General features: G+C 39.6%; 2 protein-coding genes across 5 annotated transcripts in view; one reads left to right on the forward strand and one right to left on the reverse strand.

Moving 5' to 3' along the window:
• FBXO9 (F-box protein 9) overlaps positions 1–23,608 on the reverse strand; it is a 28,875-nt gene extending 5,267 nt beyond the window's left edge. For 2 of the 4 annotated variants that reach the window (XM_087916282.1, XM_087916261.1), the window contains exons 1-9: positions 23,244–23,607; positions 19,985–20,062; positions 19,482–19,634; positions 18,720–18,777; positions 8,533–8,632; positions 6,709–6,836; positions 5,628–5,742; positions 2,171–2,289; positions 758–848 (exon numbers count right to left, since the gene is read on the reverse strand). In XM_087916282.1, the coding sequence (XP_087772408.1) occupies positions 758–848; positions 2,171–2,289; positions 5,628–5,742; positions 6,709–6,836; positions 8,533–8,632; positions 18,720–18,777; positions 19,482–19,634; positions 19,985–20,062; positions 23,244–23,246 (845 nt within the window). In that variant the 5' untranslated portion in view covers positions 23,247–23,607. Of the gene's footprint in view, positions 1–757; positions 849–2,170; positions 2,290–5,627; positions 5,743–6,708; positions 6,837–8,532; positions 8,633–18,719; positions 18,778–19,481; positions 19,635–19,984; positions 20,063–23,243 lie in introns of all 4 variants that reach the window. The other 2 variants (XM_026695202.2, XM_087916275.1) reach the window with 2 other exon arrangements.
• Positions 23,236–26,743, forward strand: part of CILK1 (ciliogenesis associated kinase 1) — a 30,663-nt gene continuing 27,155 nt past the window's right edge. Inside the window, exon 1 of the mRNA XM_026695199.2 lies at positions 23,236–23,718. The gene's annotated coding sequence lies outside the window, so the exon portion shown is untranslated. The remainder of the gene's footprint in view (positions 23,719–26,743) is intronic.

Below are 26,743 nucleotides of genomic sequence, written 5' to 3' on the forward strand. Positions count from 1 at the left end.
AAATTAGGTTAGTTGTATGCCTGAATTAGAAGCAACATGCTCATATGCATATATTACCCACATGGATGCAATGAGAAAAATGCCATCCCAATCAAATGTGGGACTCTGGCTTTGTCCACCAAAAGAAGCAGATAATATATGAAGTATTAATCAACCAGGAGTGTTTTGTATCTTCTGAGTACAAGAGAAAGTCAATTTTTAATGTGGCTTTTCCCAAAGTCTCCAAGTATAAAGAAATTAAAGTGAATGATCTGGATATGCATTTAGAAAAAAGCTCTGAAATCTCACTGCATACGAAGAATCTTATCACAGAATGCACCGAAAGAACATGTCAAAAGAACTTCATTAACTATGTTGATTCAGTTTTGTTACTAGAAGTATTCCAGTAGTGAGATATCAGCATGAAGATTAAATACTAGGGTATCAAATTATGATTCAAAAGCAGCTCATTTCAGGATTTAATTTACACACTTTAAGCAAACTCCATATATTCATTCATAGCCTGGGAGTCGTGGAAGATTCAGAGTTTGGAATCCCCACACAATTTTCTCCTAGTAATTTTTAAATATGTCTAAAAGCAGAATTATAAACTTTAGTCATAAAATACATGGCTCCAATTATCTAAACCATCATTACTTTTTACACACAGGTAATCATTTGAATTCACTGTATATCTTGGATTGCAGCATTATACGTGAAATGCATTGGAAGGAAGGCAAGAGACATATTTAACTCAGTTATTTTAAAATGACTGTACCTGTAGTAGTCCACTTGGTGCCATGCTCGATAGAAACCATCAAGAGATTGTTCTCCTTGACGAATGTATGTTGTCTTGCTGATATATACCCCTATAAAATACAGAGTTACCTGCTTGTTAACCTTCAAATATTCAATTATATATCTTTTAGGATTCTGAAATAGAGAACATATTACAATTTTCAATCTTCTTTGCACACATTAAATTTACCAATTATAATCTCATCTATTGCAATTACTATATAATTACACTGATTTCAATTACTATATCATGCATTGAAAATTCAAATTATTATCTTTAAGTTGGAAAGTCTTGTTACATTTTTTAAATAAAGATTGTTGTGCATCTACTGCAAATAATACAAGAAATACAAGAAACTGAATTCTACAGAGGTAGGAGAAAGACAGATCCTTGGTGTTTACACAGAGATTAGTTGTCTCAGTGAGACAAGAGTTACATAAACAGTTCCTCCTCACCCTCCACTGTAGGCTCACCTCAACAAGTGAAGGGCAAGAATGGGATAGGTGGGACTAGTACAGTTTTGTACTATTCTCCTTTAAATGTGAGGAAATGGTCACATATAGAGTAGGGTAGGCATAATGGACAGGTGCTAGGCATACTTTGCCTGAGAATAAAGTATTTCTAATTATTAGAAGTCACATATAGTAATAATTCATGCACTTGTGCCTAAAGGCTTCTGCTGAGCTTTTTACAATTTTCTCTTGTCTTTTCTTCTTTGTACCTTCATCTCTATATTAGTTTTCCTTCTTCTCTCATTTCACTTTCCTTCGTGTCTTATTGGAAATGTTTCTTTCCTTCCTGCCATTTCCTCTAGAGTACGATTCCTTTTTTGTGTTTCTTCCAACAGAAGAATACTTAAGTGTTTGCATGAGTAGTTTTTGTTTGCACACAGAAAAGTCAATTAAATTTTCAAATGGGGCACTTTATTTACAAGCATTTATTTTAATGAATAATTCAATTTATAAATTTTTTTCATGATCCTTTCTTTTATTGTGATGCAGCTTCTGGATACACACACACACACAATTGAAACATCCTTATTCAATTAAAATTTTCCTTATCATCCAGGAAAACTGTGACCTTGGCACATTTTTTTGGGGGGGGGTTCATTAGCAATTCCTGGAAAGATCCTTCCTGAAGAATAGCTCATCAAATGCAAATATCACAATTATTCTATTCAGTGAGAGGTTATTAAAAAAGTGATTATGTGTTCTTTAAGTGGGACTATGTTATAAGGCCAAAGCATATATTTAGAATGCCAATAATTATTAGTAATCCCAAATATACTTGCCATATTTTCAACCAATCTTTCTATATATAATTAGAAACTATTACTGCAATTATATGGCCCCTACCTTTCCTGATTATCATTACAACACTGCTGTTTCTTACCATCAAATCGAACTCTAGGTCTTTTCACAAACATTTCCCTCCATGAGGTATAAGGAATCATTTTATTACATGTCCTGCCCCAAACCTTCAAACAAGCCTGACGCCAGATTTCAGGGTCCCTGGAAAAGAAAGTGTAATCTGATTATAAAAATGTTAGCACAAGCAAGAGTATCAGAAATGTGTGTGTTACAGGTTATCAAACACTGCAAATAATGATTGTATGTCTTTAAATGATACTTTATTATTCAGTTTTTTAATAAATTCTGAAAAATTGTACTTTGATAAGATTTAATTCATCCTACTTCCCCCTTTATCAGTTCTGTATTGTGGGTGTACATGGACACATGCTTTTAAATTAATTAGACTAGAATCAATATACAATCTATGCTAGAATTATCCTTAAAACTCCCCTCTTTCTAGTATATATGACTGCATAAGTGTTATTCATGCCAAATCAGAATAACAGAGCTTCTCATGCCACAAAACTTTATGGAATACAGTAATAGGTTTTAATAGGTTCGGCACAGTTTTATTCAGAGGTTTAATTCAAAGTCACTTTTATCAAATTTTTGAACTGAATTAAACTGCATAGGAAAGTCAAAACAACTTTTTTTTCAAATTGATTTGAATAGTCATATTCAATTAGCTTAACAGATGGAATGAAATCAGCTATTTGAAATGGAACCAACCTGAAAACTTCCAATAAATTTGTCAGAGGAGAATCCAAAGATTGCTTAGAGAACTAGAGAGAAATTGCCTCAATACTGTTCCATTAACGGAAACATATAACATATAACGGAACTTTCTGGAGTTTTTTAATGCTTGCTTTTTATTTTGTAATTTTTTTACTTTTATGATTTTAAAACTACAATCTTAACGTAACCTTATTTTTCCAGAACAAAATTAAAAGAATTAGTGACTGAATTACTTACATTTATAAAGGCATCATTTAACTGCAGTAATAGTAATTCAAATAAGTTTATTTTTAAGGAATAAACTTATTATTTTACACTAACAGGTTTATTTGGTAATTGGCTGGGAATGATGCCTGATAAATAAGTTTTTAGTAGTTTTAGTGAAGCTTCTTCTTTAAAAATACTTTTTTCCCCAAAAAGTTTTATTAATTTTTAAAAAACATAAACAAACAAAACACAAAACATGAAAACATAAAACATCTTTTTTGAAAGCAGCTTGATCCCGGGTTACATCTCTTCGTACAGACACAAATTCAAGTTCGTGCTCATTTTTATATACCATTCCATATCTTATTACCATTCTACATTTTCTATATAGCTTCTCCCCTCTTCTAACTCTCTTAATTCTATTTTATTTATTTCATCTCAATTTAAATCATTTTACTTATATCCTTTGTCTGTCCTGTTTCAGCTGTCTATTATCTTTTCTCATTAAAACAAAATTTCTCCTGTAATCACTGATTGGAATATGACGCCTTTATATCTTTCCCCTAAATTTATAACATGTAATATAATACAATAACTCATTCAGATTCTGCTTAGTACATTCTAAAGCTACACACTATATTTTAAGAAAAGAAATTATAAATGTATAATTAAAACAACAATCCATACCAGTTCAACTCTATCATTAAAGTTAATATTCATTTAAATCTTAAACATTTTACACTTTTCAAATAGGTATCATGCTTCTATGGGAACACTTATAAATTTTGTGTAGTTACTTCCCTGCCATTTCACTTATATTTTAAAACACTGTGTAATTAAAACGTTCCCATTCCTTCCTAATTCAATTCTCTCATTTATTTCATTTCATTTATTTTGTTCAAAAAGTTTCACTAAATTACACTGAGTATTTTATCCCATTTTTTAATCATATATTGTTCCAATTTTCTAACATTATTTCTAATACAAGTATAACAATACAATCTTATGTACCTTTGCAGAATCTCTTTTTCAGTTATATTTTTACCCATTATCTCTGAATAAGTCCTGTTTCTTTACATCTTGTTCCAAAAGTTCATAGCTTCTCTTTCCTTCCTTCCTCCCTTGCTTCTCCACTCAGCCCTTTTTACCCCCTTGCCTTTCCACCTCTATTTCCCTCTTCTGTGTTCCCCTTTTCTGTTGTTTTCTGACATTATATCCACTTTTCACCTTATTTTTCCCTTTTTTGGTTGTTTTTTTTAGGTCTTAAATTCTCCATTCTCTTTCCCCCCTTTCCCCTTTCTTCCCCAAATACAGTTACTTGTTCATTAAAGATGGCTTCTTCTTTGTCCCAATCCTCTTGTTGCACAGTCCTTTCTTGTAGCTTCTCGATAAGTGCAGATCGCCATTTCTAAGAAATGAAAAACGGAGCCAAAAGAGCCCTTCCCTTCTTGTTCCTCTTCTTTGTATTTTTTAAATTCCATTTTCAGTTCATCCCCAAGTAATGCCATTGTAAAAAAAATTTAAACAACCACCCAATTGTTTTTAATCATTCAAATATAGTTTCCAGAAGTCCCAGAGTCACCAAACAATCCAAATACACACAAGCTGTTTCATTTAACACTTTCTTCTTTTTTCACTTTCTCTTCCTGGGGTTACTATTTAGTTACAAAGTTCCAGTTAAGATGTATCTTTTAGAAGTCTTGTTACAATTTAACTTTAGATTCTTTTAAATTCCAAGCAGCCTCCTCCAGCCAAATCTTGCTCTTATTCTTTTCCTCTCCCTTCCCACTTACAGCAAAAAAAAAAGTTTTTTAAGTATTCAGAAATCTTTACTATCCCCTTGGCATTTAATCCAGTTTAATTACCTGTTAGTGCCAAAGGGAATTTTTCCGATTTCTCATTCATCTGCTGTCAACGTAAGGAAGGAGAGTGAGAAAAAAAACCTTTCCCTTCTCATTTTCATTTGCTGTTTCCGAATCTTCTTTGGGAGCAATGTATCTTTTATAAGATTTAAATTCCAGGATATCTCAGTTGTTGCTTCTTGTCCCAGTCAGCAAAAACTTTCACTTCTTAACTTCCTCCTGCACTTTCTTTTCCAGATGAGTGCTTCTTTGAGGTGGCCATTTCTGACCGCCGCTCTACCGCCTTCGGGAAAGGGAGTTTAGCCAGCTCGGGAGGAAAGATGCGGCTTCCCTCGACCCTGCTGGAATCTCCCCCCTCTTCACACACCTCTATGGGGTGGCTTAGCCCCAAAGCCGAGTAGCTCGGGACGCTCCAGCGGTGAGCCCAGGCAGAAACCGCGCACGATCGCGGATTCCTGCCTGCCGCCGAAGCGCTACAAACCAGAACCCCTTCTTTAAAAATACTTTGTGTATTATTAGTTGACTGACCACACCTTTTACCTAAGTCTTCAAAAAGCTCAGTAACTTTTAGAAAAGACCTTATTTTTATAATCACAAAAAATTAGTTGTCACCACTTATTTTAAAAAATCTTAAAATTACTCACTTGTATCTGTACAAATGAAATTTTTATTGCATGATAGTTTCAATTTTACCTGGCACAAATGTAAAAACCTCTGCAGACCAGTGATAACTGTTCTAAAGATCTCAGGTCCAGATCGCTGGAAACTACCCATCGAAAAATATACATTAACAGCTCCATAGGCAACACTATAGGGGGAAAATGTAAAAATTAGAATAATTCCAGTAGTCTGATTTGGATCCATGCTAAAAAAAATCCCAATGTGGGGGAGGCTCTTGACATCCAAATTACTGGCTTGGGATGGAATCTAATACTGCTATTATTTCTCCTCCCTCTTATAGCCTTTGGCACCAAAAGCTAGCAAACAACAAAAAGCAACTGAAGAATCACTGAACTCTCCAAAGTAAATTTGGGGGGATGTGAGAGGCTTTAGGGAAAGGTCCCTTCTGCTTCCAAGATTGAATGAAGGATTCCACACTTAATGTGGTACTATATTATACTAAACATTAATGCATCTTCAAATATAGTGTTTTTTAAAAAATTACATTGAGCATGGTATTTTCATCCAAACAGCTATTTTTGCAGGTTGCTGAATCTTTCATAAAACATTCATTTTACAAAAATAATCACTCTGCATGTTAACATGTTTACATGTATTCTAATGACAATGGAAGTGAATATCTAAAAATTAAATTTTCTTCTTTCAATTTCAGATAACAAAATATATGGTAACAGCATGTATTTATTTTTTTAATTGTTAGATTTAGAATTCTAGAACAAGCACTTACAGCAACTGTCACAATTAACAGATTCTTTTTATAAATCGGCATTCAATTAGGACCCAGTGAAATTTAGTACAAAACGTCTGTTATAATTTATAAAATAACTTTAAACAAAAAAATTTCTACGGATCACTGTATTTAGAATAAATTTCTTATGCTAAATGTATTCACTACCAAGAAAGCATTACGTTAAGCCTGCAACATATATGAATTATAACAATGAAGAAGGAACTATTTTATTGCTAAAATTTATAGTTCCTGTTAAACATCGCAAACTGTTTTCTCCTTTTCAGCATGATTTCTGAACATCCCTTTCATGATCTTTTGCACTAAAATATGCTCACTAATTGCATACAGAAAATGTTCTTTTACCTGAGATATGAGTCTGACTCAGATCAAGCTCAGGCTGACATAGTTTGATGGATGATTCCTGAAGAGTGAGTTGTTGAAAGTAAGAGAGAAGGTCAGCCATTTTGCTATCATCTTCATTATCTTCAATGCTAGAAAACACAGGCATAATATAAGACAGAAAATCATAATACAGGAATTTCTGGGTTACGAGTGTTCCCTTTGCAAATGTTCATTACACGATAAGCGCTCCCTAGCGTTTACGAAGTCCCAAAAGTAACAAATCTTGCAGTACCATGGCAGTTGTTCATCCTTACAAACAACCACACTGGTGGATATAATATTGCCTTAACAGAGAATGCTATAATGGCTATAATGCGATAATGGCTTTTCCAATTGCCATTTTCTCCAGTTTTTAATCTTTCAAAGAGTTTTCTTTTATTACTACAAAAACACACATTTAGATTTTGTGAGTGGGAGAACGAATATGACCACAATTGAGCCCAACATTTCTGTTATTAAGCACCAGTTGTTAAATAAATTTTGCTCCATTTTACAATCTTTCTTCTTGTTAAGTGAATAACTGCAATTAAGTTAATAACACAGTTAAGTGAATCTGCTTCCCCATTGACTTTGCTTGTCAGAAAGTTGCGTAAGGTGATCACATAATCCCAGGACACTGCAACTATTTAAATACATGCCAGTTCCCAAGCATCTGAATTTTGAACATGTAATCACAGGGATGCTGTAACGATTGTGTGAAAAATGGTCATAAATCACTTTTGCCGTTGTAATTTTGAATGGTCACTAAACAAAGTCAAGGGCTACCTTTATTTTTTAACTGTGATAGGAGGGTTGGCTCCTTCAGTTCATATTGGATTTTCCATATTGGAATAACTGTGTCACATTGTTTTTGCCTCATTTGGGAATGCTGCCTTTTTGCTTCTTCTAGTTTCGTCACCAATAATATAGGACAAAGTAAATTCTGTTACAAAAGTGGTAATTTGAGATCAAGAACACCCTTAAAAATTATGATGATTCAATAGATTTTTTGGTCTAAAAAATTAGACCAAAATATATATGTAACAGTAAACCTTTGGAAACTACCAAAGGAGGATAGTTTTTACCATGTAAATTCAGAAGAGTATCTACTACACTTCAGCTATTTGTGAATTTACAGTCTAGTAATAGTCTAATTCACTAAGATGGGTTTACTGGGGTCATGTCCATCTAATACCACCACTATTTTTCGGAGTATGACATACTTTTTCCACCCCCAAAATTGGGTGGAAATGTCTGTGCATCTTATATAGCAAATGTTGCCGAAGCCCCACCCACCCACCGGCCTCTACCCTTTGGCCTCTGCCTCCCAGCAATTTGCCTCTTTGCAGCAAACAGCCTGTTTCAGTTTCAGTTTCAGCACATCCTGATTAGCACAAGCAGCTGATTGTTTGGTTGGTTTCAGGCTACAGGGATTGCCATTGCCTATTGCCACCTCTGCACACCCCATTTTCCGCCCATTCCGATCCCCATCGCCCAGAACAGGTGGAAAATAGTACGCGCAGAGGCCGAAAATGGGGCATGCGGAGGCTGAAAATGGGGGTGCAGAGGCAGCAATAGGCTATGGCAATCCCTGCAACCTGAAACAGCTGATCATCAGAAGGCCGATCCAACTGGCAATCAGCTGCTTTTGCTAATCAGGCTGTGTTGAAACTGAAACAAGCTGTTTGCTGTTTGCTGCAAGGAGGCAAATTGCTGGGGGACAGAGGCAGATTTTTTTTTCTTGCTTTCCTCCCCAAAAGCTAGGTGCATCTTAAATCATATATGTATGCATACATATATACTTACTAGCTTTTCCCAATACTGTCGCCTTCTGGAGATCTGGTATAGGTAATTTTAAACTCAATATCTGGGACCAATTGCATAGCCAGACGGTAAAATTTGATAGCTAAAAAATAAAAACAATGCTTATTTAAATTGTTCATATACTTTGGAATAACTATTTAGAATGAACTTTTAAAAATCAGTGCATTAGCAGAGTTCTTATGCAACTCTTCTTTCTGTTGTTATTATACTATTAATTCAAAACATATTCTGCAAAATATGATGGTAGGAGAGTACAATCACCATAATTAATTAAAGGCCATTTTAATAGTGTAAATATTTAACGTTTTCCATACTTTTTTACAGGTATTCATAAAATGTGGTGACGAGGCTGGGGGGAGTGGCGCAATGGATTGAATCAGCAACAAGGAACACTGAGTAGTTAACAGACAAGGCAAGGTAAGTACTCAGAGACTAAAGTGTAACAATAAAATGGGCAATTTCTTGGGCTACTTAGCATATTTGAAATGTTGAAAACATATTTTGACCACTGTCTTTATTAGTGTGATCAATCACAAAGCACCCATTCACTGTAAGATGAACTGGTAAGACTGAGGCCTTATCATCCATCTAATATCCCAAGGTGCTTGTTTGAATACATGAGGACCAGAAACACTCTTGGAATAAAGACTATGAGGCTGCTGTTTCTGAGCTCTGTAGGGAGTTTCTTTCACCTCATAGCTTTTGCTCTGCTACAGTATGCATTGTCAGCTGTGACGCCTTCTATAGACAGTTGTGTGCCTTTCCAAATCATGTCCAATCAGTTTCATTTACCACAGGTTGACTCCATTCAAGGTATAGAAATATGTCAGCAACGATGAAGAGAAATGGGAGGCACCAGAGCTAAATTTCACATGTTGTTGCAAAGGGTCTGAATACTTATGCCAATGTGATATTTCAGTTTTTTTCTTTTTAATATATTCCAACATTTATAAAAAGGGCGTTGGTACTCACCTGACATGCCCGTTCTCTTTAAGCTGTGAAGAGCATCCAGTAGTGGGAGGTGCTTCAGTCTCTGCATTTATAGGCTGGGCTTAATTTGTGGAACGCTCCTCCTCCACGGGGCTCCTCCTCAGCGTTCCCCAGTTTTGGCGAAGACGAGAGAAATAAACGCCCTCGTTCTCATTGCCCTAACAATTCGTTGGTCAAAACAGGACCCCACCAGATGGGAAAGGGGTGGGGCTGGATGCTCTTCACAGCTCAAAGAGAACGGGCGTGTCAGGTAAGTACCAACGCCCTTTCTCCTGTGAGCTGTTCAGAGCATCCAGTAGTGGAACATACCAAAGCTTGGCCTGTCCTACAGGAGGGACTCCATCTGGTCTGGAATCTCCTCCTGGTCTCTGTGGACCCGTTGCAGAACTCTTCTGACAAAGGAAGCCTCAGCAGATGCAAATACATCCATTTTATAATGTCTAATGAATGGTGATGGGGAAGCCCAAGTTGCAGCTCGACAAATTTCAGTTATTGGTGCCTGTGTGGCCCACACTGCCGATGTTGCGGCGCTCCTTGTTGAATGAGCTGTTATGCCCCTGGGCACCTGCAGGGATTGAATCTGATACGTTTTCGCTATTGCAGCCCGTAACCAATGGCCTATCGTAGCAGGTGAAACCTTGCATCCCTGAGTGCTGGGCTGAAAGGACACAAATAAGGCATCCGTTTTTCTGAAAGCCCTGTGCAACTGATATAAATTCGCAATGCACGCCTCACATCGAGCCTATGCCATTGCAGTTCCATCCCTTGTGATGGTCTGGGGCAAAAATTAGGAAGTATGAGCTCTTGTGCCCTATGAAAAGCTGAGTTAATTTTGGGTATAAATGTAGGATCAGGGCGAAGGACCACCCGGTCAGTATGGAAAACACAAAGATCTTGTCTGATAGACAAGGCTGCAATCTCTGAAATAGGACGAGCAGAAGTGATCACTACCAGGAAAACTACTTTATACATCAGAAATTGGAGGCTTAACAATTTCAAAGGTTCGAAAGGGCCCTTAGTGAATGCGACAAGGAGGTCCCAGGTGGGATAACGGTGCACCACCGGAGGGCGTAAATTAGTAGCTCCTTGAAGGAAGGAACGTATGCGTGGATGATGGGAAAGAGAAATTAGGCCTTCACAAGTGAGAACTGATGCCAAGGCCGCCACCTGTCTTTTCAACGTATTAGGTGACAACCCCTTGTCAAGTCCCTCTTGTAAGAACTCTAGAATTTGAGCCACAGAAGGAGAGGTAGGATCAATTCGACTCTTGGTACACCATTTGCAGAAACTGGACCATGTGGCATTGTAAATGCGAGTTGTTGAGGGGCGTCTGGCGGCTAGGATAGTGGCGATAACTCTGTTGGAAAACTTTTCGCTCTTCAAACCACTCCGCTCAACCTCCAGACAGTCAGGTGCAACCATTGAGGGTCTGGATGTTGAAGGGGCCCCTGAGTTAACAAAATTCTGTCTGGCGGGATTCTCCAAGGAGGTGATAGAGAGAGACTGCGGAGGTCTGCAAACCATGGCCATCTGGGCCACTAAGGAGCTACTAGAAGTAGTTCCGCCCTCTCATCTAGTAATTTCTGGATGACCTTGGGAATCAGTGGAAGTGGAGGGAATGCATACAGGAGCCCCGGGGGCCAACGACAGCGGAGGGAGTTGAAGTTCTCCACCCCTTGCGATGGGTACCTGGAAAAAAATCTCGGGAGCTGAGCATTGAGGGGGGAAGCGAACAGGTCTACCACTGGCTGTCCAAATGTCCTGACCGCTTCTTGAAACAAGGAGTGATGGAGGCGCCACTCCGATCGATCGATGGTGGCCCTGCTCAGCCAGTCTGCCTGTGTATTGGACAGACCCCAAATGTGCTCTGCTCTGATGGAGAGTAAGTTGGTCTCCGCCCAACGACACAAGCGCTCTGCTTCCCGCATGAGATGTTTCGATTGTGTGCCCCCGTTTGTTTATGTGAGCTTTGGCTGTTACGTTGTCGGTCAGTATCAGTATGTGCTGATCGCGTACTTGGGGAAGGAAGCTGTGGAGAGCCAGGTGTACCGCTCGAAACTCCAGCCAGTTTATGCTGCACGACTGTTCTATGGTGGACCAGCGGCCTTGGGTTGTAAGCGACTGGAAGTGAGCTCCCCATCTAAACAGACTGGCATCGGTGGTGATGGTGAGTCTTTGTGGCTCCTTGAAGAGACAGCCTCTGTTGATGACTGGTCTGGTCCACCAGAGGAGAGATAGGAGAACCTTTGGTGGCACCTTGACCTTGTGTTTGGAGTTTGCTTCGGCCTGAGCGCTGGTATGGTAGCAGAAACCACTGGAGGGATCTAGTGTGGAGGCGGGCCCAAGGGATGATAGAAATACATGAGATCATCTTGCCTAACAATTTTGATAGTTCAGCTAGGGACACCCTCTTAAGACCCCTGATCTCCTTAACTAACTGCTGAATGCTATTTAGTCTATCTGGTGACAGGTAGACCATACCTTCCACAGTATCTATGTCCGCCCCCAAATGGATTATCTGAGTGGATGGTGTTAATTGACTCTTCTTCCAATTTATTAAGCCATCCTTTTGTAAGGATTGTAATGTGTTCTGAGTGTCTTTGACTGCTTGATGGGCGGAAGGTGATAAAATTAAGATATCGTCAAGATAACACTGGAGTCGTACGGGGATGTCCCTGTGATGAGCAGCTAGCGCTGAGAGGACCTTCGTGAAGGTCCTAGGGGCAGAAGCTAGTCCGAAAGGAAGGGCCACATATTCAAAATGGTGGTTATTATAACAGAATCTCAGAAATTTATAGTGGGAAGGCCAAATAGCAATGTGCAGGTACGCCTCCATCAAATCTATGGATGTGAGGACATCCCCCTTCCTGATACCTAGTAAGACTGATTGCAGGGTATGCATTTTAAACTTGCGATATACTAAGAAACGGTTGAGACGTTTCAGGTCTAATATCGCTCTCCATCCCCACCCCCCCGAACTTTTGGGCACAACGAAAAGGTGTGAATAGAAACCTCACCCTTGTTGAGTGGTAGCTACTGGTTGGATGGCTCGTATATCCAGTAGATGTTGGATAGCCGATTCCATGAGATTACGTTTAATCGGGTCTCTGGAGAGAGGGCATGACATGAAGAAATCTGGGGGAGTGGATTGAAACTCCAGTGCAAGGCTGAATCTAACCGTATCTCTGACCCAAGAATCAGAGGTAGAGGAGTCCCATTGGTCGGCGAATAATTTAAGGCATCCATCAATGAGGATTAGATCCCAGGAGTTATCTTGGACGCCGAAAGGACCTGTTTCCTGCTCCCCGAAAGGATCTTTTGGATTGACCATCCCTTCTGCTCCTGTCCACTGAGTCGGACCTATCTGACAGTTGTCCTGGTCTGAAAGGTGGGGGTCTCTGGTATCTGGGTAAAAAGGATCCCTGGTAAAAGGGTCAAAAGGAACCCCTCTGAAAGGACTGGGGGTTTCTAGGATCTGACTTCTGAAAAAGGGAAGGAAGAATTTTCTTTTTGTTATGGGTTTCGATTAGTAGCGGATCAAGGGAAGGGCCAAACAGTCTGTCTCCCACAATGGGGGATGAGGCCAGCTTGGTTTTATGTTTGAAATCAGCTTGCCAATGTTTTAAACATAGCAAGCGACGCGCTGTGACATGTGAAGTAATAGCCCTGGCTGAAAACTTGACTGCATGATAAGTTGCATCAGCTGAGAATTCAGCAGCAGCAATAAGTTTAGCAATATCTTGGTGCGCTCTAAGGTTAGAATTAGGGACATGTTCCTGTAAGAGGCGGAGCCATCTGAGAGACGAACGTGTGAAGAAGGCGGCCGTGGCTGCTCTGATGGCCCATGCGTCAGACGGATGAGCTCTGCGTAGGGCTAGCCCGGCCCGTTTTTCCTTCGGCTTTAATGCCTCCAGCGCATCACTGGGAATGGAGGAAGACGCTAATCCCACTATGGGTTCATCTACCTCGCGAGTACTTAATAATTTTGAGAAATCAGGGGCCAGATTGAAATATTTCCTGTCATATCCAGTGGGGGCTGTGTACACCGTTGCAGAGGCCCACTGCTTCTGTACCAGGTCCGAAAACATAGGAGGAACTGGGATCACCTCTGCTTCAACTACTGGTTGGTTGAAGATCAGATCCTCTGGTCCCTCTTCTGAAGGATTTGGTGTGGTGGAAGGGGTCAACTTGTTTAGGCGTGCAATGTTCTTTGCCTTAAACAAGAGATCTGAAAAGCTGTGGGCAGAATAAGCCTGTAAAAACAGGTTGGTCAGGAATAAGACCTTCATCCTCAGACATTTCCCTTTCTAAGGGGTCTGCTTCTGACAGGGATTGCTATTGATCCCGATTCAGACTCTTCCATTTGATTAATTTGATCCACTTCCTCCTCCTCCTCCTCCTCCTCCGGCCCTTGGAGGGGGGTCTCCCCCTGTAAATGTACCTGGGTATGGTGCTGCTCCGACCTGGTCAATGACCTCAGCGATTGGGACTCCTGATCGGTGATCACCGGGTATTGCCTGGTCATGACTGCGTGTTGAAGCCCCGCTGCGATTCCCTGGCGAATTGCCAGCTCCATTCCGGCTTTCATCCTTTCTGGAACCTCCTCAATGAGACTATCGCCTTGACGAAGACCAGCAGGCATCGGAGTGAATGTGGCTTCAGGAGCTCTTTGCGTGGCCAGTGTCCCGGGCACTTGAGCCTGTTGGCCTTGGGGAACCAAGCTGCGCCTGGATGAGAGGGAGAGATCTAGGGGAGGAGGAGGGTGTGAAGAAACAGACGGGCTGGAAGAGGAGAAGTCCTGTGGTACATTGTGCGCCTCTCTAGTGCGCTTGTCAATCTGTTTTTGTAAGGCTTTATGGCGCCTTATACTGTCCCTTTCTGAGGCTTTAGAAGTCCCTTTAGCCTGCTTAGGTTTGTGTTGAGATTTGGCTTTTGCCTTCAAGGATGAGGTCTGAGAGGTGCTACCATCTGCCATTTTGATTCAAATTGGAATTACAGTATGTTTGATATAAAATACTGAGAAGGCGATTGGCACACCCAGGGACCTGATCTGAGTCAAGATCGGTTGCCCTGATAATATTCTTATTGCCCCCCCTTTTTATATTACCTATGTAAAATGAGTTGTATCTCAGTAATAATATTTTATTGAAATTAAAATATTATACTGAAGAAGAGTTTTTTATTACTATTATTATTATAATTATTATTAATATTATGATTATTTTTATTATTGCTCTTATAAGCACTAATATATCTATCTGTCTATCTATCTATCTATCTATCTATCTATCTATCTATCTATCTATCTATGGTAATAAGTATAGGAATGTTAATTGAGTAACACAATATAATATAAAGCCAAAACAGCCAAATTGCGAATGCCTAAGGCCCGGGTTGATAATTGTAGGGGCCTTCAACAGTTTCCTTGCACAGGCGGACACAGGCTGTGAGGGTTAAGCCAACGATTTGAAACGTAATAAATAGCCTTGAATGCAAAGAAGCCAAGACAAGGGTATAATAGTTCCCAGAATCTTGAAGGGAACCTGCTGCTCTGAGCAGAACTACCTCACACAGCTCGAGAATAAAAAGCAGGAGTGCAGCCACGAAGTTTTGACAGCTCATAATGGCCTCTGGCCGTTAAACTTTTGGTGCGCTCCTCAAAGTGGCAACTTCCCGCCCTGTAAGCAAATGGCTGCCAGAGTTCTTTCTGTTAAGCTAACGGCGGGAAAAAGTGGAAGTTATCACAAGTTCAAGTTCTCCACTTCAAAACGGCGTTTGGAGAGGGGGACGAGCGATACGACTCGGTTTTGGACAGAAAGATTCACGCCACTGACAGAATAAACGAGAGACATGCTGCGGCAATCAAACTGGCAGGGGTAGAGAATTTGGCTGTAAAGAGGTGGCACGGAGCAGCACCAAAGCCTCCCGCTGTTTTTTGGGGTGCAAATCAGTGCTTCCCCTAATCAGACCTGTCAGGCTGCGAGATCAATTTGGGATAGAAAGCTAGAGACAAACTGATTAACTATCAAACCTGCTGGCCACGAAAGAATTTTTCCTGTTTCGGTCAAGGAGGAATCACAAGCACTGCCTATCTCTCACAAGGCTGAGCAAAAACGGGGGAACGCTAAGGAGGAGTCCAGTGGAGGAGGAGGAGCGTTCCACAAATTAAGCCCAGCCTACAAATGCAGAGACTGAACCCCTCCCACTATTGGATACTCTGAACAGCTCATGGGAGAATTCTGTTTTTACTTTGTCATTATGAGGTACTGAATGCAGATTAATGAGAAAAAATGATTTTCAACAACTGTAGAATCAGGCTGCAGCATAACAAAATGGACAAAAGTTAAAGGGGTCTGAATACTTTCTGAATGCACTGTAAATCTCACCAGCAATCCTGTGCGTATGGGATATGGATTTTTGTCCTCAGATGAACATGTGCCGTGGATTAGGTTGGATTCTTCCTGATGCTTTTTTCCCCTCAGAATGTTAAAGAAAATGGAATCTGGCTTTCCAGGATGCACTTATTTTTGGAATGAGTGATGATGGGAAGATGGAAGCCTTAAAGGACAGATTAGTTTCCAAACAATAAAGGATTTCTCCCCAGCCACTAGATGGGGCTCAGCACATGAACAATAGTATATACACAAATTATATGAAGGTAGAGTTCATTTTCCAAGCTTGTGAGTTGGTTTCCAAACATTTCCAAACATTATAATGGTTTTATGTGATCAGTAGGTCTTGTGATGGGAGGATAACATCAGATGACAGTCTAGTGAGGAGTCTTGTGAGGAGTCAGGTGTGGGTCGTTAGGTGAGGGGCTTATGATGGGACTTGTGATGGGAGGCCATATCAGTGAGGATCATTGGGAGGTGAAGTGCTATGTGGGTTGGTTGAAGGTCAGTACTGTCCGCTAACTGGTTGTGCAGCTCATTTGAATTGTCAGGGGTTCATAGGTTGGTTATAGGTCGATGTGTGTTGATAGAATTGCTTTCTAGAATGCCAGGCTTCAATAAACCCATATGCATGACCTGTGATAGCATGGTTGATGATTCTTGTATTGATCCAATCAAACTGATGCTGTTCGGTGTCAGTTTGGGTAGCTATTAGGGATTTGGGATCATGGCAATTGACTGCCAGTTGATGTTCATGGTCTCTGGTTTTCAACTGATGTGATGTTTTTCCCATGTAGAATTGTATACAAAAGTATACAGATATTTGCCACTATTGCAAACTTACATGGAAGTGCAATGTTCAGATTTGCCCACCTCTGGGAGACTTTTGCCATGAGATGATCATCAACTACACTTCCTTCACAAATGCCTCCACAAAAACACAACCTCAAAGGTATATGCTATCAATCACCAATGGCCACAACTGCCGTGAAAAGTACCAACACTTCACCAATGAACAAAAAATCCACATGCCTCAACTCCATCTGACAGGACTAGACAGACACCTTAGAACACACGATCCACAGGAATGCCAACAAAATACAAATCCAAAAATGCAACTCACTACAGGAGAAATTCAATACCATCACCTCAAAAACCTCAAGATGACAACTCAGAATTATGGATCAGAAATCTATCCAGCAGACCTCTATCAGAAGATGAAAAGATTGCCCTCACACACAGCCTCAATTTCAACCACAAAGACACTGACTCCACTGAATTGCCAGCCAACCTCGAATCCATTTTAAAATCAACCTACCAGGACCAAGAAACACAAGAAGATATCAGACAAAGAATCATCCCCAACGTACAATGCAACAAACACAATGAGACACTCAGGCAAAAGAAGACAGTGCTAAAGAAACTGAAACAAGATGAAAATATCATCATCCCATGAGACAAAGGTGGACTAACTGTGATCATGGACAAAAGTAACTATACCAACAAAGCTGATTAAACGACACTGACACCTATCAAATAATCCACAATGACCTAACAAAACATTAAAAGACACCCTACGGAAAATGGAAAAAGAAAAAATAGCTAACACCACTACAGAGAAAGAACATGCAACCCCAAGTTTCTCCATATCCAAAAATACTCCCCAAAATACACAAGAACGGGATCCCTTTACACTCAATTATGTCTCTATCCAGAACACCAATGTACAATCTAGCAAAAACCCTGCAGGGGAAACTCTCAGACACCTGGTCAACTACTCAACCCGCTCAATAAACCCCCTGGAACAATTTCTCCAAGTCATCAAGCACACCAAGATCAACAAGGAAGAAAGCATGGTTTCCTTCAATGTCACCACACTTGTCACCATGACATCAACCTGGCTGACAAACCATACACCACCTACACAATAAACACCATACCCACAAAGATGACTCTGCCACAGAACACTCCATGTCCATAGAAACCATCATGAAACTGCTGGATCTATGCCTCAACACATACTTTAGGTTTAATGGGAAAATCTACTTACAAGTACAAGGCACCCTAATGGGATTACCCACATCAGGCCTAATAGGAGAAGCAGTCATGCAATGACTATAGCTTTACCCACCATCCAACCAAAATTTTGAACATGCTACATCGATGACACCTTCGTCATCACCAAATGCTCCCAAATTAAAGAAACACACCACCTATTCAATAACATATTCCTCAGGATCAAATTCACACATGAAGAGGAAACAGACAAAAGGTTCCCATTCCTTGATATTGACATAAGGAGAGTAACCAACAGAGAACTGGAAACCCGTGTCTACCACAAACCCATTCACATGGACCAGATCCTCAGCTTCACAAGCAACCACCCCACCACACAAAAAAGAAGCTACATTCAGACCCTTTTCGGAAGGGCTAGGACACACTGCAGCACCATACCAGTAAGGAAAGTGGAAGAGAAACAATTGCTTGATGTCTTTCAACTGCATTTGTTTTTGGAATGAAGGATAATGGGAAGATGGATGCCTTAAAGGGCCAGATCAGTTTCCAATCAATAAAGGATTTGTCTCTGGCTACTAGATGGGGCTCAACACCTCCCAGAGAACAACAGTATATACATATATTATATACTAGGGCCTTGACAACCACTTTACCTCTTAATAATTAATCTTTATATTGTATTTTTCACTATAACAGCAAATGGTTTTAGCTTATAAGGAGCATGGTCCAAGAAATTAATGTATGACATTAAATTGAAATGTTTAGGATTACCTTCATAAAGAGCTCCATTTTGCTCTTGTTCCACTGCCTTCAGGAACAGTTCTCTTGCCTGCATAAAAATTAGTCATTTGGTTTTGGAATCCCTTACATGTAAGCAAAGAAAATTGACTAAAGTAATGAAATATAACCTTCTATTAGTATTTTTTTAAATACTATTTTTTTAAAAAAAATCAAAAGCAGTACATGGCTAATTAAATTTTAATAAACAACCTAATTACAGACCAAAACTGATTATTTCAATGTTAATCATGTTAACTGCACTGCAATCCCGTATGTTTTTTTACTTCAATATCTGACCGTGTTTTTAATCATATTTGTGCCTTTACTTCCTTGAATATAAATCCAAACAAATGTATAGGACAAGTTTTTTTCTCATAATACTGGCAGCATTATTTCAATAAAATAGGATACAGCTCAATTGTAAGAATAGAAATAAAGAAGGTTATAATTTATACATTTAAACACTAAAAGAAGAACGTTAACAGTTTAGAAATAGCAAAAGCAATAACAATAACAATAGCCCTCAGACTTACATACTGCTTCATAGTGCTTTTACAGCCCTTTCTAAGCGGTTGAGCCAGCATATTGCCCCCAACAATCTGGGTCCTCATTTTACTGACCTCAGAAGGATAGAAGACTGAGTCAATCTTGAGCCAGTGGAAACCTAACTGCTGGCAGTCAGCAGAATTAGCCTGCAATACTGCAGTCTAACTACTGCACCACCATGGCTCTTAGGAGTTTTAAATTGTTTACCTTTTCCTCTTTTGCAAGTTCGAGTTTCCCTTTGGTATCTATGGTCTTTAATAAAGACCCTCTTGTTCTGCAGGATCGAGTTTCCAGACCTGTAGAGCTCCCCCCTGGGGTAAGTTCAAACATCCACTGGGCTCTGAACATCTGAAGCTCTGCCTAAAAATCCATTTTTGAACAATGATCAATATACATTATAAGAAGCAGCAGCTGAAGTTCTACAGATTAAAAAAAAGGAATACTGCATTTCTAGGGATGTATGTTCCTATCAAGAATATAAAGTATTTCTGTCACATGGATAGAAATATTTTTCTACTAAACTGATTTTTTATGTTCCCTAATAAACAATTATTTCCAGGATAATTGCAACTGCACCCCCCAAAATAAAACTGTTTCCATTTAAAGCTAATATACAGGAAAGTTTTTGTGTTGAGACAAAAGTACAAAGGCACATGGAATAAAGTATAAAATTGTATATATGACTACACAGTAAAGATAAAACAGCACACCTCAAGATTTGCTTCACCAGAATTGTCATTGTCATCCTCCTTTACTATGTCAGAGCAAGAATCTTCTTCTCCTTCTGCCTAATAAAGAACAAGTTAATATTCCAAGTCATTATTCATTACTATCCTAAAATCACAGATACTAACAAAAAATATTAGAGATGGTCCATTTTAATCAGTTGCTCAGACATTTGCAATGTTAATGAAAAACCCTAAACGACTTATGTTACCTAAGTTACTGCTTCAATGTAGGCCTAATCAATCCTTACATTCATGATAGGAAGTCTTAGTAATTCTATGACTTACTGAAATTCTTTTAATGATGTTATAGAGGCAGGTGTTTCCTGTGGTATATCCACTTTGGGAATAAATTGATTTTGAAGATTAGGAAATCTTCCAGTGCAAAGGTTTTGCCATGACCTGACAATGTATCTATTCACCTCTTGATTTTACTTGTCATAGTGACTGTTGATTTTGTTAGTTTTAAGGATATTTTTATTGCTTCACTTAAAATTTCAGAACTGTTTCAGGTGTTTGAGGTTTGCATTATCACAACGTAGGAAACTCAACAAATATTTCTGATGTTCAGTGTATATGCATTCAAAATTTGCCGGTATACTACTGGAAAACTAATTCCTTCTAAGATGGAGCAAAATTGTCTTGAGGCCAACTCTATAATCCTGCTGACAAAATAGTATCCACTAGTGGCATGGATGGGAGATTGCAAACCAAACATACTTTTTGGAGCTATTGCTTTGATGCCCTACTACAGAGTAATCTTCCAAAAGACCTCCTTGTTATCTTTCTAAATAGGTAGATTCATACAATAAGAAACGGAGTACCTCAAATAATCAAGCCCATTACAAATCTTTCACTACAAGTACTGTCTGATCTTTTTACCTTGTATCAGATAGCAGCCTATCTATTGCATTTTTGCACCAATTGCTATTTTCAAGTACTCTTCAAGGACAGTCATAAAATAAACATATTGCCAAACTCAAGACAGGTTATAACCAAAGAATGGATCTGTTATGTAATAGCCTTCACCTGCAGATTCAGGATTGCTGTCAAATGGCAAATCTGCTCCTCTTGAGGGAGAGCAAGCTCATCCAAACAGGTTTTACCACATGGAAAGTCCAGCTTTCTGTTTTCAAAAAGCACCTTTGTTTTGTCTGGATTTAATTTCAACTTGCTCCCTCATTTCTGTTATCAAGTTTAATGTTGAAGAAAGCTAACAGCTTCCTTGGAACTAGATGATAAACAATAACAGTACATTCCTGATTTTAAAAACTGTTCAGTAAAAACGCCCATACAATCTGATGTTGCCCCACTCCCATGCTTTTCACTCTCTATATAAAGAGAATATTGTGTTGCAATTATTTTATTTCTATGTAAAACTGTCCCACTTCTCAGGGCTTTCTATGAACTATTAATTTCCATGAATTTACATTGTAATACTTTTCAGGAAGCAGGGGAACAGAGGCAATCAAATTTATATACTTTACATGACCAAAAAGTTTTAACACAGTTTAGATTTGATTTGGCACAGTATGTAAATTGTAATTTGTAAGCTATTGTTTTGGTATTTCTTCAAGACTGATGCCTAAAGAGGCTACGTGCAGATTAGATCCTTGCTCTTCAATGTGAACTTCTAACAAGAACTGGAGCACATGGATTCAGCTGATAAATCAATGCACTGCTAAAAGAGGAGGGGGCAATGCCTTCAGCCATTAAAGAAACTGTTCTCTCTTCTTAAAAAATACTTCCCTGGCTGGATCCACCTATCCAATCTACTACTGCTTGAAAAAGCCACAGAAACGGTAGCTAGGCTTCAACCACAAAAGGGTCCTGGATGAGACAGATTATCTGGATCCTTTCTAAACAAGATATGAAACAGAGCACTTGTTTTTGTAGATGCAACTTGAAACAGCTGTGATGCACTCTCCTTTCCTGTCGACCTCTCTGCAAGATTCAGTTTCATAACATGGTATCTTTTTGAGCTGCTTGCAAGTGAGGGGGATCGGAAACGGTTTTGAAGTAGTTCCACTCTTTTCTGAGAGGGTGGTATCAATCTGATACTGTTGCAGAAGAGATGTCAAGCCCTTGGATTCTTTACTGCTTGGGCTTTTGTAATCTCTGGAAGTCTCCTTCATGTAAAATCTGTACTACCTACATGATCTATTAGAGAATGAATATCCCAGATCAGGAAAAAAAATAGGGGATGGTAACCCAGAGACTTGATTTTATCAGCAACAGATCTTTCCCACTGGAACACCTTGCCCAAGTCAGGTGTACCTCTTCCATGATATTTCAGAAGATGACAAAAACATCCATGATATTTCAGAAGAAATATCCATGATGAAATATCCATGTTATTTCAGAAGATGACAAAAACTCTATCCTCCTGCTTTTAAAGACAAGTCTACATTTATTGGTTTTACTGCAGCATTTTATGGTTTTATTAAAATTTTATTTCATTTTATTATGTAAACCAGAGAATTGGCAAGTGCGTGGCAAAACAATCTCAGTAAGTACACATTCATTGTCCAACAAATCACAGTTAAACTCTATGTGCCCACCTAATTATTTTCTCCTGTATAAAAAAAAACAAATAACCTTTCCCAAAGTTATTAAGCTGATGATTCCCCTGGAAACTATCACGTGAAAAAGAGAGCAGGTAGTGCAAATGTCACTTTAGTTTGTTGCTAGAACTTTCCAGGGATTTGCTAGAAACAAGTGCCCATTTGTATAGGCACATTCAACCGCATTCATCCAAAGTCTTATTCGAACTATTTCTGACACGACGCGGAAACCGCTTATTCAGCACCTTCTGCCGATGGACGGCTAGGTTTGGTCTTTTTGATCGAATCTACTTAGAGACTTGCGGCACAGCTTGGCCTTCTAAATCTTTATTGCGCTCTAAACTGGATGGCGTGCTCACTTGTGCCCCTTTCGTTGTTTTTTTTTTTAAATATCCTAAAGCTACCTTGCTCACTTTGTTAACGAGAGGCTTCTTTATTCGCGAAGCACCTTTAAAGTATAAGCCTATAACATTCCACAAACATTCAGCGCGAGGCCGAACTGAGGCGATTGAAAGCCTCGCGTATATCGACCGCCCCGCCTCACTCGTCGCCCCCTCTCGAGGGCGGGGCTACTTATCGGCTTCGGCGACAGTCCGTTAGAGCGGGAGACTCCTCTCCACTCCAACCCGCCCTTCCCGCGCTCTCGTCACGCGCATCCGCTCCGCAGCCCCTCCCCTCACCATGCTGAGGCCGAGGCTGAGGCAGCCAGGCCGTCCGTCCACCTGTCAGTCTCGTCAAACCGCAGCGCTGTGGCCGATTCGAACTCGGGCGGCCTGGCCGGTTGGTTGAAGGTTTCCGCTGCCTCTCAACGGCCGTCGGAGCTCTTTTTGGACTCTTTAGTCACCTCCCTCTCGAACGGGTACCAAGCAGGGAAGAAAATCTAGCAGAGTTCTCGGTCAGAAAAGCGAACTACGCAGCGGGAGACACTGCGAGCGCGGCGTACGGCAGCCATTTTCTCAAAACAACGAGGAGCGATTGCGAGCGCGCGGGGGAACGTCAGCGACCGAACGAGATGGAGCAGGCGAAGCGACGGGAGTGCGCATGCGCCTAGACCAACATAAACAGAAGAGCTGAGGCTTTCACGTGGACTGCGCTTCCCAGAAGGCTGCGCGCGGTTCCTGTGACTCATTCCCTTCGTATTTTGCGCTAGGAAACGTAAGCGTCGCAAGGGACTCTGGGAGCTGAGCAAACCAGTCGGCGCTGGGATTGGCTGGCTTAGGGCTTTCGGACTTGGAAACTAGGGCAGGGTCTTGCAACTTGACAGCTTTAAGACTTGTGGACTTCAACTCCCAGAATTTCTCCTCCAGTCACTTTAGCTCAGGAATTCTGGGAGTTGAAGTCCACAAGACTTAAACTTGCCAAGTTTGAAGACCCTTGAACTAGGGAATGGCTTTTTTCTTGCAGTTGCAGCTATGGAAGGGCAGCCCCAGTTACAAACATCTGGTATTTTGTCTTTTTAATTCCCAGATGAGAAAGGAAAATAAGGGAAGCACTCTGTATTGCCCCAGGACTCCCTCAAATACCACTCTTCAGGTTTTAGGTTGCACTAGCAGAATTCCATCTCAGGGGTGTCCCATCTTGGCCGCTTTAAGCCTTGTGGACTTCAATTCCCAGAATTCCCCATGCTGCCTAGGGAATTATGGGAATTGAAGTCCACAGGTCTTAAAGTGGCCAAGGTTGGACATCTCTGCTCAACATAATCGTGTGATCTGTCACAATTTTTGCAGAAAAAGCAGAATAGTTTAATGTATATGTAGTGCATTTACTAAGCACACTTCCGAATAAGGATGTACATACCGAAGTTTTATTTTCCCCATTCTTTATTAAAGCTAAGACTTAGTATGTGGACTGCAATTTTATCCCATCATTATTTTTGAAGCTAATCTTGTTTGGTGCCTTTTTTCTGTTAGATTTCAGTTCCTACCCTGTTTGAGGTAGTGATCTATCCCATATCGCTAAACCTATAAAAAGTTCTGTAAAATGCTGGTGACATCAATGTTCATAGCGCAGAATATAGTTTATTCCTGATCTGTGCAATGGTAAAATGCATATGGGTAAAGAATGGCTTAAATCTATATTTAAAAACTGGGTTGAGCTCAAATCTGCATTACGGAACCTACAGTAACCCATTGATAAATATACACTGTATGTGTGCTGAGTCCTTTTCCCCCTTACATACTGGAGATTAAACCCCCTGTTTGAAAACAAGTGGAGAATTTTCACAGACCTTATTTTTAGATCAAACTTAAATTGGGTTCACTGCTTCTCAAGGGGAAAAAAAATTACACCGACCTCCAGGCAGATTTAATGAAAGTCCATATGGGGGAGCTGCTGAGTTGCTTTCACCAGAGAAAGCTCCTGGTTGTTCTCCAATGTGGCTGTATTTTCCTTTTGTGTATGCATTTTTCTCTTGGGCGGAAATATTGTCGTTACCCATCTAAATGCACTGAATCCTTCTCAGCTTTGTTTTCCCTCTGATGGAAGAATCCACAGCATCTCTTAGCACGGTTTGTATAATCTTTGAGATTCTAGTTCCCCGATGCTCACATTTTCTTTCTTTCTTGAGGATGAATTCCTTAATTGTAGCTGTTGCAACCTTCTAAATGTGGAAATTGCATGTGCTGTAGAACTAATAGACTTCATCTGGAGCACTGATGTAAGCTTGTTTACATCATCCTCCAGATATGATAGATTTGCAGCTTCAGAAGCTCAAGTTAATCATCCAGCCTTTGTTTATGCTCAAAATTATTGAGTTATGTCTCTGGGCCTGACTAATAAATTGGAAATGGAAACTTTGTGTGTGTGTGTGAGTGTATAAATAGTTAAAAGTGGGGATTTATTTGCTAAATTGAAGATTTTCATGTGCAAAATTGGGCTAATTTGGATTAGATTTCTATGATTAGAAAGATTCTAAAGATATGCCTTTAAATAATTGCAATCTTTAAATATATTAATTTGCTAGTGATCTGTTAATACAAATGCTTCTTTTGTTACCAGACTAGATATATCACTGGATGAATTTTCAAAATATAAATATTTTTATGATAAATGCAGTATTCCAAGAATATTGTGATAATGGTTATTAAGCAATTTGATCTGCCACATTTTCTATTCTTTTAAAAAACATTATTTAAAAACAATTACTGGAATATTAAACAATCCTTGTGTCACCCTTCTACAACCCCTAGAGCTGTGGCCCAAATTTGTGGCTTCATAATCCTAGAATAGCTTTTGAAAATCATCCATTTCTTCTTCCAGGGATTGAGAAAGAACTCCAACCACGATCAGCCACTGAGATTGGTTTCTTCCAGTGTCAGGAAAGGCTGGTGTTATCAGAAAGGTCAAAAAGGAGATGGACTTAGAGGGTTTGCATTTGCCAAATTTCTAAGAGACCCCAGATTCTTTGCTGACTCCCAACTGGAGAAGATTTGGGTATATGTAAATTTATCCCTTTTTATTGGATTCCACTCCTTTCATAACTGGAAATCAGTAAAGGAATGTGGAAGAAATTAGATGCAATGCCTGCCACTTTCATTTTGCTGAGATTTGATATTTCTTTGATTTGGGCCATTTAGTGAAACACCTCAAGTCTTGTTTGAACTATCACAGTTTTCTGATTTATTAATTATGTATGTGTTTTGCACCTATAATGGTCAAGATCATAGTCCAAAGTATTTTTGTAGTTTTATATAATAAAAACTTACCATAATTTACAAATACTGGAATGCATGTAAATATATAATTTCTCCTTGGAAAAAAATGCCTTTTTGTCTTTATGTCTGTATAGTTTATTTGTCTCAACTAACCACCACAATTGAGCCCAAAATTTCCATTGCTAAGCAAGACATTTCTTAAGTGCATTTTGCCCCCATTTTATGATCTTTTTTGCCACAGTTGTTAAGTGAATCATTGCAGTTGTTAAGTTAGTAATATGATTGTGTAATATGGTTATTAAGTGAATCTGGATTGCCCATTGACTTTGCTTGTCAGAAGGTTGCAAAAGGTGATCATATGATCCTGGGACTCTGCAACCATCATAAATGCATGCTTGTTGCCAAGTGTCCGAATTGTGATCACATAATCATGGGGATACTGCAACTGTCATAACCAAAAAACAGTCAGAAGCCACTTTTTTTCAGTGCTGTGCCATTTTAACTTCGAACTGTCACTAAACGAATGG

This window comes from Pseudonaja textilis, chromosome 1 (assembly GCF_049901715.1).
Source record: "Pseudonaja textilis isolate UNSWEBS1 chromosome 1, rPseTex1.2, whole genome shotgun sequence".
NCBI lineage: Eukaryota > Metazoa > Chordata > Lepidosauria > Squamata > Elapidae > Pseudonaja > Pseudonaja textilis.